Raw genomic sequence first — 17,569 nt, 5'->3', positions numbered from 1 at the left:
TCTACCATTTTGAGTTTGTCTGTATTCAGATGGGATTTGTACCAAATATTTGAGTAAACAATTATTGAATGATGGGTTTCAATATCTAACAATATTCAATTAAACTCAACGATTCTTTCCATGTCTATTCTCAATAACACGTAATATGTATGTAATTACTTCAGCTTAAATTCAATTTTTTCTCAAGTTATATATACGATCTTTTGCAGATTTGCTTCTTCAAACGTGCTTCGCATTTCTACCTGAATCAACCATCCTGAAGATAATGATTGTTTTTTTTTTTTTGCAAAATTCTTTGCTGTTGCGAACTTACAATAATTTTATAAAAATTTCATTGTCAGCTGTTCACATTGTCATAGATGGAAACACTGAAAGCTAATATCTGCAAAATCATTTCTCTCCCAATAACATTGAAAACTTTTCGTAAGATCAAAGCCAATGATTAATACTAGGTAATTAAAGTGAACGAGAACGTTTGATATGCAATGTTCTTATACAGCAATATTCTTTACTATAAATTAGTTTTCACATCACCGTTGTAGTAATTTTGCTTTGTTCTGTTGATACGTTCCCAGGTTGGCTCGGAGATTTCATCAAAGATAGTTTTGGATTAAGATCCAGAGATACAGATTTACCAAGTAGTGCTGATGATGTACCAACAATAGTCTGCTGCGGCTGAATACTTGGAACACTACTCTGAGCAATGTTTTGAGTATTCTGAATCGCAGTTATATTTTGTAAAGTTTGGCTGACCTCCGGTGGCCTCTTTTCAACGCCACTACCATCCAATGGATTCATATTAGGGTTCATTCCTTTTTCAGCTGAAATATTATCAAGCATTAATCAGGCTTAAATGTGAGACGAGTATTGCAATATATATGACGGGACTATCCAAGACCCAAATCATTTCTTTCTGTTATCGTTGTGCACTGATTATTAAAATTTTTTGACCACTTAAACACATTTATTTTTACAATTTCCATGGGGAAAAAGTGAAAAGTCGCAGAGGTTGAGTTACTGAATAAAAATTACTATTACTTCAACCCAAGATTTAATGAAATATCTCATAAATTTCTGGACGTGCACAGTTTAACTTGAGGATTGACAGCAGTTGAGAAACTTTTTGGAAGTTGATTATAAAGTATACCGTACCTCTACTACACACCACAATGTGATAGTAGCGTTACTTTAGAAAGGGACAACGTCAATTAAAGACTTATAAAATAAGTGCAACAATAGCATAAGTTTCATTGATTCTTTCTGTAACTTATTCATTTGACTCGTAATTCACGTTACAACAAACCAACTTGTTACTAGTTTTCTTGGTTAAAACCACGGTTAAAACTTCATTTGACCGCTAGCCGCTAGGATTTTCAGCGTGTGGGGTTCCAAAAGCAACTACAAATTACTTACTACAGAGCAGAGAGAAAGGATTACGAAAAGACTGAGCGATTATTTTCTGGAAATTTACTTCCCTATACGGCCACTTAGCCAGTGCCAAAATCGGCGCTACAACAGAGTTTGCTACAATTATATGCTCATTGCAGAGTAAAAGACCGCGTCCATCCTTTTTGAGTCTACCATATTCTAGACAACGGATTCACGTTTAATATGACCTGACTGAACATTAATGAGACTCGAAATGGCTCGTAATGAATATAATACTTTCGCAGAGGTTTTATTCTGTACGCTTGCAAATTAACTTCATCAACAAGTAAAAGCCACCGTGAATTTCTTACGAAATTGCGTCCCTACAACTTCGTATTTTCCGAATTTAAATATTACTCCACGGCAATTGTTTCACCACCGACCAGTCCAAAAATCTCGAATGAAACATTTTTTTTCTTCCTATAGACATATATTCCTCATCTTTATGAGGACAAGTGTTGAAAACGTTTTCTCGCATTTTCTCATTCCTGTCATGAACAACGTAACTTCAGTCTCGAACTTCGTTAACTCTCTTAATTTCTTTTTACCACCGTATAACGCCAATTAAAAATGCACCTAAAATTACGTTCAGGTTTGGGGGGGATGTGTCAGGTGATGTGCCGTACATTTACAAGTTATACATTAATATATGCCGTATGCATGTATACACAATTCCACGTGTGTATACGACCAAACAGCGTATCAGGTAGCAGGGGGCTTGCAGGGGACGTATCCTGACGTCGGTGTCCCCCCTTGCGTATACCCTCACCTGGGTCACCTGGCCTAGCCAGGTTCTAGACTCTCTATAGTATAGGATACTCGAGTCGAACGGTTCACGTCGCGTATCAGGTAAGCGAATGCAATCCGATGTTTTATTCACACTTTGCCACTAAACGCGTTAATTTGGGATCGGCTATTGCGGCGTCAAATAGGTAAACAATTGTCAATCATACCAATTTCCCGGCAATTGTTTATTATCTACTCAGGTATTCTTGTAAGGTTCAATACGCAATATAATAAACGTACGTATCGTGTCACACCCACACGTCAAAAGATTTACAACGTTTCACTCACCACCAGTATAATTTTCACAACAATACGAACGTCGCGTAGGTCATTAGGATTTGTGTTGCGTACGCTTAGTTTCGGTAAAGAGGAGTTACGAAATAATTTCTCCGAATTCTTTTGTGCGCTCGTATCTTTAAACTCGGTAATTATGTGGTAAAAAGATAAAAAAAATTAAGGTCAAAATGTTTGCAGTGATAAATATAATTATTTGTTCATCATGTTCACTTATGTTTTCAATTACTTCAAAGTGATAACATACTTGATTTATTGTTAATGTTAATCAATTCTCAATTTAACACCTTACTCTTGTTCATCCAGAAAAAAATGAACTCCTCGATGTCTCAAGACACAACTGACGATGTGCCTATATCCAAGTCACCCAATTCGTCTGGGGATATACGAGATAAGACTAAAAATTGGGTCCAATTTGATGATGAAACGCCACCAGAAACACCAGCCCGTTTAAAACCACCTGAGAAAGTAGAAAAATCAAATGAAAATAATCCTGTGGTAATGAGACCAGACACGGTAGCTGTAAATGTTGAGAAAATAGTAAACTCTGAGGAAGTGGTTGAAAGTGCACAAAAGAAGTCAAACGATGAGTACAGTGGTGCAGTAATAGCCACTGAATCAGTTCATATTAATTTAGATAGATCTGGTCTGAACAGATCTATATCTTCAGAAGGACCTGACCTAAATTTACCATCCGATGTTAGAGTGTCGGATCCAAAAAGTGCTTCTTTGAAAACAATTGACCTTCGAGATACTTCGAATGGGAGACCAAGTACTAATAACGTTGTTAACACCCCAATTGGTAACATTAGGCAGGGCTTTGCCAATGGGGACACAATTGTCACACTTTTACCAGTCAACACAAGATGGCCTTGGATTACGCCCGCCAAATTTCGACCAGAGTTGGTACCCGAAGAATTAATGGCTCAGGGTTTGACGGTAAGTTGGACTTATCACTATAACATATTAGGTACTTAGGGTAATAGGCATCGATGCATTACTTATCAATTATTGAAGTACAAAATCGTTATTCAAAACTTATTGATTGAATATTTCATTTTTCAGCTTACAGTAGAAGATTACGTGTATATAATGGGAGTACTTGTAAACGACGTTCGATTCAACATGTACAACATATGCTACAAACGTATTCTCGTTTTATGGATATTTACTGCCTTTGTAGTATTACTGGGATTGTTATTCTCAGGAGTAACAGGATTAACCTTGTTCGGTCTTGGTGTTATGTGGCTAGTCTTGAATGCAGCTGCAATATTTTTGTGCATGTTTGTTAAGATAAAGTTGAACCATAATCTAGAAAAATGTATGGCTCAAGTAAACCGGCATTTATTGCGACACAAGATATTACTGGGATTAGATGACCGTGGCAAAATATCATGCCATAAAGTCAACTTGTGTTTTATTTATTTTGACACCACCGATTGCATTGTAAGTATGAAAACAAAAACATGATTGCTATTGTAACCATTTCACAGAGCATTGCCAGGCAAAAGAACATATAAAACAAGTATAAAATAAGGAGAGATTGGATTTAAGACAAAAAACGGAAATCTTATTTTTCATAAAAGTTTGAATTCATAGTTTTTCGGAAAAACACGTTGAGAAAAACTCCCGTGTCAATTGAGGACTTGTCAGCGAGTCCTTTGAGTGCTGATTCTAGCGTATTTTACTACTTTTTCAGAAAAAATTGCAAGAAGTAATTGAGAGGGAGGAGCGAGAAGGAAGAGTCATAGGAGGCGATGAGGCAGCTGAATCAAAACGTAGACAGGACCTGCAACAAAGAATGGATATTGATGACAGCGATATTGTTATACAGGGTAGTACAACTACAAGAGTATCGCGTAAGCAGGTCAGTATAAATTCAATAATTTCTGCGATGTTTGAAACAGTATGTTGACTGATATTCGTTGTTTGACAATTTATAATAGTAAATTAAATTTGGCTTAAAATCCCTTCCACAAATACTAGCATTGAGCATTAATCCGAAATAACAATAAAACAGGTGATATCTTTGATAGTCAAACATAAAAAAATAAACGTATGTTTTCAAAGTCAAATTTTTTAATCTACTGAAATCCAAACAAATTATATTAAGTTTTATGGGTTCCAGTTCTTGTTAAAAGTGTTGTAAAGACTTTCTCATCTAGAACTGTGGGATTTGTACTATTGCCATATATTTTATTTCAATTGTAACATTTTATGAAGTGAGTCAAAAAAACAGGAAAGCAACTGTGTTATACTTCAAATAAAGCTGAAATAAAATACAAAACAAAAATTGTTGAAATATTTAGAAAAATTATGCCACATCACATATTATTTGACTGTAGAAAATATACCATACTTTTCTAAATAATAGCTCTAAGACGAATTTAAAAACAATTTGGTAAGATGTCGTTTATGACACTATTCGTTTTGTATCCAATTAAAACTATATTACAGTTCTTCCTAACCTCTGACCCACTTTGTAGTATTATAATGTACATTTTATCAATACACTATCACACGTACCATATTATTTACATCCCAGTTATTTTACTTAAAATGATGTATTAGGGAAAGGGTGAACTAGTACTTTGTCGGTACATACAACGATGGGCTAAGGACTACTTGCGACGACGTTTGGATTGGACAGTTGACGAGGAGGGGGGTAACCCTTCATGTCCGCGTCATTCCGCATCTTCTTTATGTCCTTGTCAATATATTGAGGAATGGTTAAGAAATAAGCCTCGTATTCAGGGTAGAGATTTCTGCCCCGTATGGAGTGGATTTCTGAGGGATAGGGGGATTTAGCAATTGATCAAAATATACTTGATGCGTTATAGTTCTTCCTCTAGAGCTCGATGTGAACATTGCTGTTCTCATGTACAGATTGTTTTTGTAATTTTAATCAAAAGGAATTAGTAATTGTTCAATTGATTTATTTTCCGTTCTGAAGTCTTTCAAATGTTAGCTTCTACCTCAAAATTTATGTGCTGAAATGGTTTAATTGACAACAGTTTATCAGATTTTTGTGATATGACGTGCCAAAATATGTTTACCTTTATTGTGGTCTGTATTATAAGTTGACTGGAACGGATTGTCCATCTCGAAGATCTGCCTTTTATATAAACTTGAAATCGTTCAATGCTATTTAAGAAACAAGTTATAGAACTCACAACACCGGAGGAAAGAATATTTACATACGAGGCCACAGATTGTGGTAAAAATGTTGAGTGGATCCCAGGTTGAAATGGATCGGAATGAGATATGCAATACTGTGTAGATTATTCTCACTCTAAGTAAAACGTGGCGGCAAGAGAGTACTTGTTAAAACTTGGATTTGCAGCTTGAATAAAAAAAATACATTCCAATACTGTTGGATTTTCAAAATGTATAAATATTACGTCATACTAATTTAATTTCATAGATCTATTTCCGACTTTCATCATATTTTATTCTTTACATCACATAAAAAAATTAATTGTTTGACAATAGCCAGGATACAGCTGTATTATTATCATATGTATCACATATCTCATTACTCAACGAGCATATATTGAAATAATCACGTCAAGTTGTCTCAATTTTTAATTACGTTTAATATTTTTTTCATCTTCTGTGAGAAAATATCTGGCAATGTTAGTCAATATTTGTACCAGTGTAAAATGCATAACGTCATTGAATTTCAAGCATCTATATGTGAAGTGGTATTATTACATGTAGTATTATTCGGTTATGCCATTATAATTATATTTTCATGTTTTCAATGTCAATGATGAATTTTGTAAAAACGTAGGCAGCCACACATTTTTTCATATAAATTCATACGCGAAACAGCTTTGTAGTATACAGTAAAAAATGTTGTGAGTTTGTAATATATGCATCAGTCTTTAACTAAATTATGCATTTCTCAACCGTTTAGTGTTACAAATTGTTTATTTGAATTGCATGCATTACATGCTACATTCCTATTCTTGAAGTTTATTCAACTCCTTAAACGAAAATTTGTCTGGCATTTTAAGAATCTTCTTGAATACATTATATAAGTTAATTGATTTTCTCTACCTGAGGATCAAAATTTGTTAACGACGCGTGTTTCGTATTCTAAATTTAGCATTATTGCCAATAATGTTGGTGTACTCTACAAATTATATAGATATAATCGTATAATGCCGAATAATTATTATTAGTGCTTTATTTTTTCAACAACTGCTGACTGCTTATTCATTTACTCAATCTGACTTTTTTTCTTTGGAGCTTGTAATAAGTCAGATTAGCAAACAGATTCTGCAGTTTTGATAACAGTGAAAACATAGAAAAACGCATTTTACCAATACTGGAAAGCTGCATGGCCATTTTGTATGTTGATTGGGTGTTTTGACTAAATTCTTAACCACGAAACTAATCATGTATGTTTGTATCACCTATTTTCTAAAAATTCAGCTATGCACAAACTTACAGTTATTAACATTTATTACCTAAACGTAAATAGCAGGTATTGAACGGTGCTGGTCTGTGTTGGTAGGAGCGGGCGGAGTTGCTGCTGCTGAGATATGCGTCCAGATGGGCGCGACACTTTGCAAGGCGCAGACTTGACCTGGTTATAGATTCCCAGGAGCGAAATAGAACTGTTGTGGGGACATCAGTCGCACCACGACATTGCGTCTCCGCCCGCTGCCCCTGCCAGTATATAGAAGATCACCTCAAATATAAACCCAAAGGCAAGTTGACCATGCGTCAATTCTTTTCTATTCCAAATTATGGCTTCAAATGATAGGGGCACTATATGATCTGTGGAAATTCCAAACGTACCTTTATTTTTCCAAATTGCATGCTAAAACACAGATGCGTGTTAAAAATGTCCTAGTTTTGTTGGACGGTTGATCAATATTAACTTTATAACTAAATGAAACAATAATTGTAAACAGATTTAAAGAATGATAAGAAAACACTTCATCTAAAAACGTTATTTCTGGCATTATATGTTTCTGTTAGCTATGTGACGTAATGGTTATCTTTCTGACCCACATTTACTCATTAAATGTAACATGAAACCTTGCACTATCATACATAGCCATATAAAATACTGGTACCTAATGGGATGAAGGAATTTTTTTTTGAAATGATTGAATCTGAACAGTTCCTATTTAATATTTCATTATGGCTATAAATTTTTCAAATATCCAAGGATTACTCAATATTGAATATATACTTTGCACTAGAAAACACTTTGGTATATTTATCACAAACTAGCATTATATGTTGCATATTTTTATTGTTACTTCATTCATTTTTTATTTTCACACATTACAGCGATCAAAACTGTACTCACTGCTATTTAGTCACGTTGTAAATAATCCATCGTACTTTGGTTGGGGTTTGACAGATAACATACTTCAATGAAATATTGCAATAATGAGGCGAATCAAAGGCTAATGTTAAAAATTTCAAAAACATATTCTAGTTCACATAAAAATATGTAGTAAATTTTTTGGTAATGGTGAGATTTAAAAATTCATGAAAAGTGAATAAAATTGCTTCATTGTTGCATAATGCCGTTCTCTATTCTATGTGGATTATACTAGTTTAAATGGTATATAATTAATTGTCTTGATTAAGCAATTTGATAAATGATTCTTATTAGTGACCAAGATATTTTATTTGTGGTTTTTTTAATTTTTTGGTAACTCGATACACTGCGCTTTACCAATAGTGCTGCTTCTCCCACCTGGGGCTAAATTCTATGGCTCTTTCCATAGTGTCGTACACTAGATGTGCACGCTATTGCTTTCCTCTGAAAGAAATTCTCTTACACACCCAACACTGGCACTGTTGAAAGAGTGAACTGTACTATTACAGAAATATTGAAAGAACTAATGAATTCCAAGTATTGCTCAATCAAAATATGTATATATAGCAGCTATTTTAAACATGCTTTTTGGTGGTAGATCTATTGTATTTTAAAAGACTGACTTTGCGATCTAATTGATCTATGTATTCATAGACAAAAATCTCATGTTCACAATACTTCTTAATATTGGTGCTAGAAAATCGAATAGACGATATTGTATGTATTATAGCAGTATTCGGATTTACTTATTTACTTATGAAAGGAAAGCAATGTGTATAATTTAAGTTTTAACACATTCAACTCATCTTTGCAATGAGTATGATGTGAAATATAATCGTACTATACTACAAGCTGATCAAATGGCAGTAAAGAAGCAAATTTCAATTCATCTGTCTTTTATAGACAATAATTATTATAATATTTATACATTAAGAATTTGAAGTTCATTACCTTGATTGATTGTTGCAAAGTATTCTTGGGAATTATTAAATTTGTATCGATCATTTTTACTGTACAACTTGATATATGTGTTTTGTCACACATGCATGAAAAGTGGGGCTTTGCATAGCAGTTTAGCAGGAAGAAAGTAGCCAATTTCCTCTTAGTGTTGTAAAGATAGGTTCGCCCAAGCGCAATCCACAACTGCTTCACTTTCGTCCCTATGGAGAAAAAATTGGCCATTCGTACCCGCAATACTGCCAAGCAAAGCCCTACCACTTTTCATTTACTTATTATAAAAACTATTCTGTGTGACTCGAGCCAAAAATTCTCGATTGCAACTCGTGTGGTTGCTGCCCTCACTTTGCTCAGGTGAAAACTTCACACTTGTCGCAATCATCAACTTCTGTCCCTTGATACATACTATACTATTTTTCTCTGGAAAATTAACAAATATTCTTTGCAATTTATGCATTTCAGTAACATCTAATCATTAATCACGAAGAGTAAAAGTTATCTACAGTTTACGAATTCTTCAACTTTCTTATTTTTTTGTAAACACGGTTATTCTGCAGCACTATTGTATTTTTTTCGTATACATATGGTGAACATATTGCACTTCAATTTTCCGTCCCTATTGAGTTTGGTTAGCTAATTTTAGCATTTCCAATGAAGTATGATTAACACGCTTAGATTATAGTCCCATAGGACTTTGTTACACGAATCACTCGGATTATATTGAATTTATAAATTCTAAGGTAAAAAAAACAAATGCAAAGCATTTGATATATATAATTATTAAAGTAACAAATTATATATTTTTATGTACACATATTATGCATCCTTGTTATGACCTGTATTAAATACTTATTATACAATTTTATTTCCGTTTTTTTCTCATTTCTTTCCTCGTGTACATCGACATCATTTTCAACCTACTTATTTCATTATCAAATTTCTGTTCATTTCTATATTTTTCTGTTTATGCAATTATCATTTGTCTGCTTTTACTATCTATTCTTAAGCAAGGGCACAGTTCAAAACGATTGTATGCACAAGTTATTAATGGAAAGTAGACAGCGGAAAGGAGTGAATGTTTATTACCAGTCGAGCAATTAGTACAGTAAGACAGGGATATCGGACACAGGTAAAAGATCTGTGTTCATAGCACGCATTTTAATTGACTTGCACTGCTTACTATTTTTTAAACTGCTGATCAACCGGAATTACACTGAACAAACGATAATAATTGAAAAAAAACTTCAGTTTTTAGAGGAAATCTGCACATTTTTTAACAATTAGTTGGGCTACCGTTAGAAAGTTGTGACTAATAACAACATAACAATTTCACGCAGCTGGACAAAAAACATTACAGGTGGCAGTTTTATCGGATCCTCATACACATTAACTGCATACAACTTGTTCACAATTACTACCTTGTAAGTATTATAAATGGGAATATAATAAACATATGTTAAGCAATTAATTGCAATGTAAATTGGCTTTGGTGATATCGCAAATGACTAGAATAAGTTTTCACGAAGTTAATTTGACTTATCTTTCCACTAACAGAATCATATAACTACTGACATCTTAACATTAACTTTAAATACAATAAGAAGGCGCTTGCAATGAGCCTCTCTAATTCATCTCACTAATAGGTTTGCACCTTTGGCCAAACACAAACACTACACAGGGCATCTGGATATGTTTCTACCAATTTATTGTATGTTATTGCACCCTAGACTGTATCAAATCAATTTGTTTAATGGTGTAATATAACTCATTCTTCCAATTTTACAGGATATCCACCTGGTTTCACTTGGTGCGCTTATCTTAGTGATCCTGCTGTTAGAGTCAACACAATACCAGACTTAAACTACCACTAGCAATAATTGTCTTACAATTAAAACTTGATCCACAAAATACGTGCAACTTATTTTTTCACTCAACTCAATTTCTTGTAAAATTCAACTAATGAATATCGAGTGCTTGACAACTTATTTTACAAACTTATTTCACGTTCTGATGAATCGATTCATTATTTATCATAGAATTATTATACAGTATGACAACTTCGTAAAGGCACCTGAGTTCAAGTAAAACATGAATAATATTCTCTTGGAACAATATCGTGCCTTTGATACAAAGTTTGGGTAAAAATAAATAATTTGTGATGGGTCGTTAATGTATCGATATATACGGTCTGACTGAAAAGTGCCTATTTATTATTTCGCTAAAAATTATGCTCGCATTCTCAAGTTCAGATTTATTGCTTTATAATTCTCCAATGTGTAAGGTCTTCGGATTTGAATCTCAACATACCTCAAACGTATAAAGATATATAATATTGCAACTACTGTATAAATATTTCTTGATCAAAGGACCCATTTTTGAAATGTACTAATCACGATCTCCGTCCTAATTTTGCTAACAAATGTGCTCTCAAGCGGTATTTTAATATTCCATGAATAACTAATCTGTACAAGCATTAATCTGTGGAATCAAACTTTTATCCATGTTTCCAAGTTTTCCACGCAAGTTTCAATATTCATGAATGGTACTTTTCAAAAGAGGCTTTAAATTTGTTAAGCACCTTGTCTTCCGCACAACTTGACAACAAGATGCAGATTCAATTACACTTTGATTACCTCGTTGTACGATACTCAAAGTCGAATACTCGTAATGTATTCTGACATTTTTCTCTCTTTTTTGCGGGTCAACTAAAATAAGTAAGCAGACACTTACGCATACTGTATCATAGTTTTGAGCTTCAATAGTTTTCCTAAATTTACATCTTACTTTCTAAGAAAAGAGAAACCAGCACCGATTAATTTAAAAGACATTATTGCAAATGAGGAATTAGAAGTTTTCAGTGTAAACTTGTTCTACTGTGTGACTGGAATTAACATGGTAATATGCGTTGAAGATGTAATCTTTGTAGGTAGAGATGCTAATTGATAATGATGTTAGCACATTGTTCAGTAAGGATCTTTACAGTCTACCAATTATTTTTCATTTTTATTCTCCTAATTCTCAATAAATTCACAGGAGCAGTCATTTGTTAGTTTGAAATAATGTGCCTTTGAAGAATGTAATTATCGCAGATGAAATTAGTGATGTAGCATAAAATATTTTTAAAGTAAAACTGTGCCTTTTACACAGGGTGACTAAACCTTTCTAAATTTCATGGTATGGCAAATTTGTAGCTATGAACGATGACTTGGAAACATTTATGTGAATTTGATAAAATATTTACACAGAACAAATATGTAGTCTTGTTGTGTGCTGCAGGAATATTTTGATTTTTTATATACTACTACTTGTAGACACCCAAAATCTGTAGGCAAAACTTTTAATTTCTTTTTTTTAGGTAGACTTTAATAGCAGTTTTAAAATTACGTTGCAAAACTGCACATTACGCACATTATATGTGAAATATCTCAAACGAATATTACAATTTAGAATCTCAAGACTATATTTACTGTTTCTTAATACCTATATGAGTATCTCGATGTTGAACGTCCATATAATTTAAGTTAAAGGGGCTAGACGGGCTTTTTTTAACAAACTTAATAGTGGTGAAATTAAGAAAAAAGTATGTTTAAAAGCGAAAAGTTTTGTGTTTGAATTTCCGTACTTTGAATTTGATGTCTAATTTTTTTATCTGTGAAATTAATTCCGAATCATAATTTATAAAGGGACTATTAGGAGATTCCCATACAAAATAACTGTCCAATTTTAGTGGATTTTTTCATATATTATAGTGCAGAAGTTTTCACCATAACTAAATTTAGAATGCGTTTAGTGTTCTCGTATCCCCGAGTAAGTGTATTTAAAATAAGTACACAACATCGAGTTAAACATATCATCATATGTACTTTAAAATGAAATATGTTTATCATTACACTGAATTAGAATAAATTAGGATTTATAGTACATAAAACAATTTACAAGTATATTACTTTTGAGCTGGATATTGAAAATTATATTTGTTGATTATAATTATGCATATTGTGATTACACGTTATAAACAAATATCATTATTACTGTTTAACAAGGGCATCTTGTGCTTGTTTCCTTATACCCTCAGCCATCGTTTTCATCTCTACATTGGCACTTTGCAACGACTCATTTTCTATCGATAGTGTGTCACTTAACTTCTTCAAAGTTTTTTTAACATTTAAATATATTTTCAACCTTGTATACACGGATTCCGCATCATTTGTATTCATCGGATAATGCAAGTTCTCACCCCCAGATTCCTCTATAAATAACACAAAGGTTAAAGATATAAATGTTCTTAACTTTCTTTACTGAATTATATCGACTTTAAATAAATGAAATATTAGATTAGACATGAGAAGATATAATTAGGAAACAAGTAAATTATTATTATTGATACTTAAATCTACGTACCCCTGTTATTGAATCTGAAAACCACATCATCTTTATTTGCATTTAGAATATCTTCCAATACCTGTTCAGGTGATGGGGGATGAGGCCTCGGCGGTAAATTATTTTTTTTATTTCCAAACATATTCAGCTATCTCTTTTTTTCGTTTCTCATCAATTAATTTTCTTCACATTTTTTTAACAACACTGGTCAATCAATTTTTAGGTTAATTGTAATCCCTTAGAAGTTCGTAGTTTGAAAATTTTCAACAAACTTTTTATCCAAGTACCTCAAAGGAGCTTTTTTAACGAAATGGGTAAAATTATTTTGAGTAAGATAAATTCAAAAGGAAGAATAAGGACTTCGTGGTCTAGATTTTCACGAGTATTTTTGCACCTTGGAGCATATACTATGGAGGAAGCCTGGTATACCCTTTCGTGTAAGTGGAAAGCGGCACAGAGAGCGGAATAGTAAGCAGAGTACCCTTCTCTGTCTCGCACGCTCGCGACTGGTTGCCGTAGAAAGAGAGAAATACTCGTCGGGGACTCTTTATCCGCCGCCAGGCTTCCTCCACGATATGTGCTCTCAGATTTGCACTCAGGTCTATGACTCAAGCACGCCAGGTACCGCTTTTCTGCTTTGTCAGCATTCCTATTGGCCAAAACTACTGTGGCCAAGAGCTAGGCAGTAAAATACTGCTGCAGTATTTTGTTGCCCGTAAAAATCTAACCTAACGCGGGAGGTGTCAAAAAAAAAAGGGGGTTCGCTGACCTCAGGACGTAAATAAAGACGATAGATAATAACAAAAACAAATATCAAATGATGTTACTTTCGAGGTCAATATTTACTTAAGATTTTTTCATAATGAAAGTCTATTTCTATGAAATTGTGTGTTAACCATCACCGTTATGAGTCCAAGGCGAAAAACTCAGAGAAGGTTAAGAATTCCGAGTATTCAAAAAACCTACAACAATCGGCGTACTTCACTGAATGTGAACTTAAGCTACGTTTCAGACCCAAGTTTATCGTCTAACGATAATAGAGTGAATTTAGACAATGTGAATAAAACTATCGTTACGATCAGCCCACCGAGGATCGAAGCTACCCCAAGAAGATCGCTTACCAGAAACCACACGTTGAAGAGTTCCAGCTCCAAGCTACGGTTTATAAATGAAAGTCCCAACCATAATAATGAGTCCACGGAAGGAGCTGCTGGTGAAAATGTTGAAAGTAAAATTACTAATGAAAGTAGCAGTTTGTCACATAAAGCAAAGATATATGGAATCAGACCTTCCTTCGTCAGGCTAACAAGCACACCTGTAACAGGTAGACATGGAATGGGGCTCGATTCTAATAATATGCAAGAAATGTTCTCGCCTTCGGAAAATGCCAGGCACTCCAATGCTCTGGAACCAGTTCGCTTTCCCCTTCAAGTAAGACCCATGTCTTGTGGAAAGGTCTGGCAACAGATTTATTTTCTGCACTTAAACAAAAAATACTTTGTATTCACGAATTGAACAAAAATTATAATTTGACGAAGAAAATTTAATTTAATTCAAACGAAAGTATCATAAGTTTTATTTTGAACTTTCAGGGTGAAATTTTGTCCTCTTCTGCGACCATAGTTATGGAGACTTCAATGGACATCACCACTGTCCAAGGACAATCAATTTTGGATTCCGAGCAACCGAAATCTGATATCACACCAAACTCACATCGTGATACAAACAAAAGTGACAGTTCCTCGTTTTTCATTCCAGATACAGATCCATTAACATGTATAGAAAAGAGAGTAGATACCACAGTAATTTTAGACTCTGAAGAACAAGATGTCAGTATCAATACAATACGCACCTCACTGAATGTCAATACATCGCTAGATTCTAGGTTCAGCTCAGTGCCAAATTCAAGCCTTTATGACCCCATAAACATCAGTAAAAATCAATCTGTGATTCATGATCAAAGAAATGGCACTAATGCTACCTCGCCATCTTCGCAGGACAGTGATCCTACAAGTTCTTTAATAATTACTACTGCGTTAATTGAACATGACAATTTGTCAAATGACTATAATTATCAACAAATAGCTAACGAAGAGACTGTTATCAATTTGGAATCTCCAAGAGAAATTAATCTTCCATACAACCCATCTTTGTATAAAAGAATACCACAAAATGATAAATATTGCAATGACCAAAACCATGCTACTCCTGTAAAACTAAGTAAAATAACTAGAGCGACAAATACTCCTACGACAAACGATAAGGAAAATACAACTTGGAGCAGAAAACCAATTCGTAATATGCAAACAGACCTGTTGAATTCAGATGCTATGAATGACAGCAGGTCGTCGGATACTTTGTAAGTTACTTTCATGTAAATTCTATTTTGTAACATTCAATTTAGATTTGGAATCCATGACACGTTATTTTTTTTAGCAACTGGGATAATGGAGTAAATCATTTACGTAATTTTATGTTACTGTTACAGATCATTGGAGAATGGAAACCATAGTAGCCTTCACCCAAAAGTTAACCAACCCAATGCAATTCGTGACTTGTCCAAAAAAGCAGTTGCGAAAGGAAAAAAGAAATTATTGAGATTAAATATATCTGAAATGGTAGACTTGTCGCCAGTGTCAACTCAAACACTGCCAGAAATTCCGTTGGTTTGTAAAAGACGGGTCAAAATACGTAATAAAACAGCTAAAAAAATCCCCAAAACTAAGGGTCTTAGTAAGAAACCGATAGCTTCATCTGACAACGATACTGAAGAAATTGAGCCAATACCAGAGAAAGGAAAAAGGATCAGAAAACTAAAGGCAAAAAAAATCGTGATTAATAAGATGGCAGATATTGATCTATGGAAACGAATGGATGAAAATTCTCATACTATCAATGAAAGCTGCGACAGTATCAGCTCAGCCATAGGAAGGACATCTCTAGACGATTTTCAACCAAAAAACCAGCTTACTCAAACCACAAGTAGCAAGCAAAGACCAAAAATAATAATAGTAGCGACTGGATTATCGATAGAGTAAGTATTTTATTGCTTTTTTTTTCTAGCTTTTTCGTAACAATTTTTCATGGCTCTGGTGTTTTGAATATAAACCATCATTGTAAGGTCGGCTTTGGATCAACCTTATTCTTACATGATGCTTTGTAGGCAAAAATTATTGGTAAAAAATACCATTACAACTCTGGGTTCAGCCAAACTACAAAAAATTGTGACCCGCCATACTACACATGTTATTAGCAATGGCACACGTACTGTAAACTTGCTGCGTGGACTACTCAGAGGTTGTTGGCTAGTGAGTTATGAGTGGATCTCAAAGGTACGCGAGGCTAAGGAATGGGTGAATGCAGAAAAATACGAGATCGTCAATTTTTCTAAAGCCGTACAAGTGAGTTTCAGAGAATCAAATAAGTTTATACCCAAAAGTTTCCTGTTTGCAGTTTGCATATATATTCGTTTTTGCAGGAGAACCGCAAGGAAAAGCAACTGTTTCGAACAGCATATGTGTCGGAAATATTTCTCACATGCGGGTTGATACATATTAAAAATAAAACGTCTACTCCAGCTTCAATTTTAGAAGAACTGGTTTGCATGGCAAGTGGTCGAATTACCAGGAAACCGGAAGAAGCTAAGATAATTGTAGGCCGTGGAGGTCTAAAAGAAGTTTGGATTTTAGACTCAATAACACATGGAGAAATTCAACCTTTAGAACTTTATTCAAAGAAACGGAAACCGCAATGATTTAGTTCCGAAGTATATAGGATAACTTAGGACTATCACCCCATAAGCTACCAATATAGTCCTCGTGCAAAATTTGCGACTGAACCATGTTTTACTTTCAATCAAAAAATTTGTCGTCTGCAAATTACAGCCATTTGAAATTGACTAATTACAGAGCAACATCTGATGGCTCAGGACAACTGCTGAGTGCACGAGGATTAAGTGCGATCCACCAGCTCTGATCTAAACCATCAGATGCTACCAGATTTGGTTAATTTCAAACAGCTATAATTCGCGAATGACAAATTTTGTGTCGGAAATAAAAAATATTTTAGTCTCAAATTATCATGAAGAATATTGGTATTCTATGGGGCGATAGTCCTGAGTCACTTTCTATACCCATGCTTGCAAGCAGAACTTCTTGCAAATATAAATTTGATCGCATAAACTTCTAAAATTGACCAATATATAATTAAGGGTAGTACAATCCGCAGGGAAGAATCAGTGAAGAAATATAGATTTATGTATCCTATACCCATATATATTATTGTAAAATATTTACTTCTAAACGAGTGAGTTAAATTGTCATGTAAAATACCTGGGATCATTTTTGTTCCCTCAACATTATTGTACATTTGTATATT

At 33.9% G+C, this 17,569-nt stretch overlaps 3 protein-coding genes and 1 long non-coding RNA gene across 8 annotated transcripts in view; 2 read left to right on the top strand and 2 right to left on the bottom strand.

Moving 5' to 3' along the window:
- Positions 1-1,389, bottom strand: part of LOC124297296 (mediator of RNA polymerase II transcription subunit 15) — a 5,313-nt gene extending 3,924 nt beyond the window's left edge. Inside the window, exons 1-2 of one of the 2 annotated variants that reach the window (XR_006906572.1) lie at positions 1,153-1,389; positions 535-821 (exon numbers count right to left, since the gene is read on the bottom strand). Coding sequence is in view for 1 of the 2 variants with exons in the window: in XM_046748185.1 (XP_046604141.1) it covers positions 535-810 (276 nt within the window). In the remaining variant the exon portion in view is untranslated. The remainder of the gene's footprint in view (positions 1-534; positions 822-1,152) is intronic. The other variant, XM_046748185.1, reaches the window with a different exon arrangement.
- A 1,292-nt stretch (positions 1,390-2,681) lies between these two features.
- LOC124296924 (uncharacterized) lies at positions 2,682-13,824 on the bottom strand. Its single transcript, XR_006906479.1, has 3 exons — positions 13,214-13,824; positions 6,984-13,061; positions 2,682-2,968 (listed from the first exon to the last, which is right to left on the bottom strand). It is a non-coding gene; the product is annotated as an uncharacterized LOC124296924 (long non-coding RNA).
- Positions 2,821-10,885, top strand: LOC124296923 (transmembrane protein 268). 4 transcript variants are annotated; one of them, XM_046747360.1, is made up of 6 exons: positions 2,821-3,447; positions 3,574-3,954; positions 4,208-4,375; positions 7,031-7,226; positions 10,150-10,233; positions 10,598-10,885. In XM_046747360.1, the coding sequence occupies exons 1-5, from the start codon at positions 2,821-2,823 to the stop codon at positions 10,200-10,202; spliced, it is 1,425 nt and encodes a 474-aa protein (XP_046603316.1). In that variant the 3' UTR covers positions 10,203-10,233; positions 10,598-10,885. The 4 variants fall into 4 exon arrangements, with proteins under 4 accessions (XP_046603316.1, XP_046603314.1, XP_046603315.1 ...); XM_046747358.1 differs by lacking the exon at positions 10,150-10,233; XM_046747359.1 differs by having other exon boundaries at positions 10,150-10,885.
- A 59-nt stretch (positions 13,825-13,883) lies between the features above and the next one.
- Positions 13,884-17,040, top strand: LOC124296921 (putative uncharacterized protein DDB_G0291812). Its single transcript, XM_046747356.1, has 5 exons — positions 13,884-14,623; positions 14,785-15,551; positions 15,681-16,226; positions 16,356-16,593; positions 16,671-17,040. Exons 1-5 carry the CDS (start codon positions 14,099-14,101, stop codon positions 16,944-16,946), a joined length of 2,352 nt encoding a protein of 783 aa, XP_046603312.1. The 5' UTR covers positions 13,884-14,098; the 3' UTR covers positions 16,947-17,040.
- The last annotated feature ends 529 nt before the right edge of the window (positions 17,041-17,569 follow it).

The sequence above is a fragment of the Neodiprion virginianus genome, chromosome 2 (genome assembly GCF_021901495.1).
Source record: "Neodiprion virginianus isolate iyNeoVirg1 chromosome 2, iyNeoVirg1.1, whole genome shotgun sequence".
In the NCBI taxonomy this organism is placed as follows: Eukaryota; Metazoa; Arthropoda; class Insecta; order Hymenoptera; family Diprionidae; genus Neodiprion; species Neodiprion virginianus.
This window is presented reverse-complemented; position numbering and strand designations above follow the sequence as displayed.

What these genes read in the sequence shown, in the direction of transcription:
- LOC124296923 (XM_046747358.1), top strand. Translation starts at nt 2,821, where the DNA reads ATGAACTCCTCGATGTCTCAAGACACAACTGACGATGTGCCTATATCC. An exon ending in TTGACACCACCGATTGCATT is followed by an intron (nt 3,955 to 4,207) that starts GTAAGTATGAAA and finishes CTACTTTTTCAG; the next exon opens with AAAAAATTGCAAGAAGTAAT. An exon ending in CAAGAGTATCGCGTAAGCAG is followed by an intron (nt 4,376 to 7,030) that starts GTCAGTATAAAT and finishes CTGTGTTGGTAG; the next exon opens with GAGCGGGCGGAGTTGCTGCT.
- LOC124296921 (XM_046747356.1), top strand. Translation starts at nt 14,099, where the DNA reads ATGAGTCCAAGGCGAAAAACTCAGAGAAGGTTAAGAATTCCGAGTATT. An exon ending in GCGACTGGATTATCGATAGA is followed by an intron (nt 16,227 to 16,355) that starts GTAAGTATTTTA and finishes GATGCTTTGTAG; the next exon opens with GCAAAAATTATTGGTAAAAA. An exon ending in ATTTTTCTAAAGCCGTACAA is followed by an intron (nt 16,594 to 16,670) that starts GTGAGTTTCAGA and finishes TCGTTTTTGCAG; the next exon opens with GAGAACCGCAAGGAAAAGCA.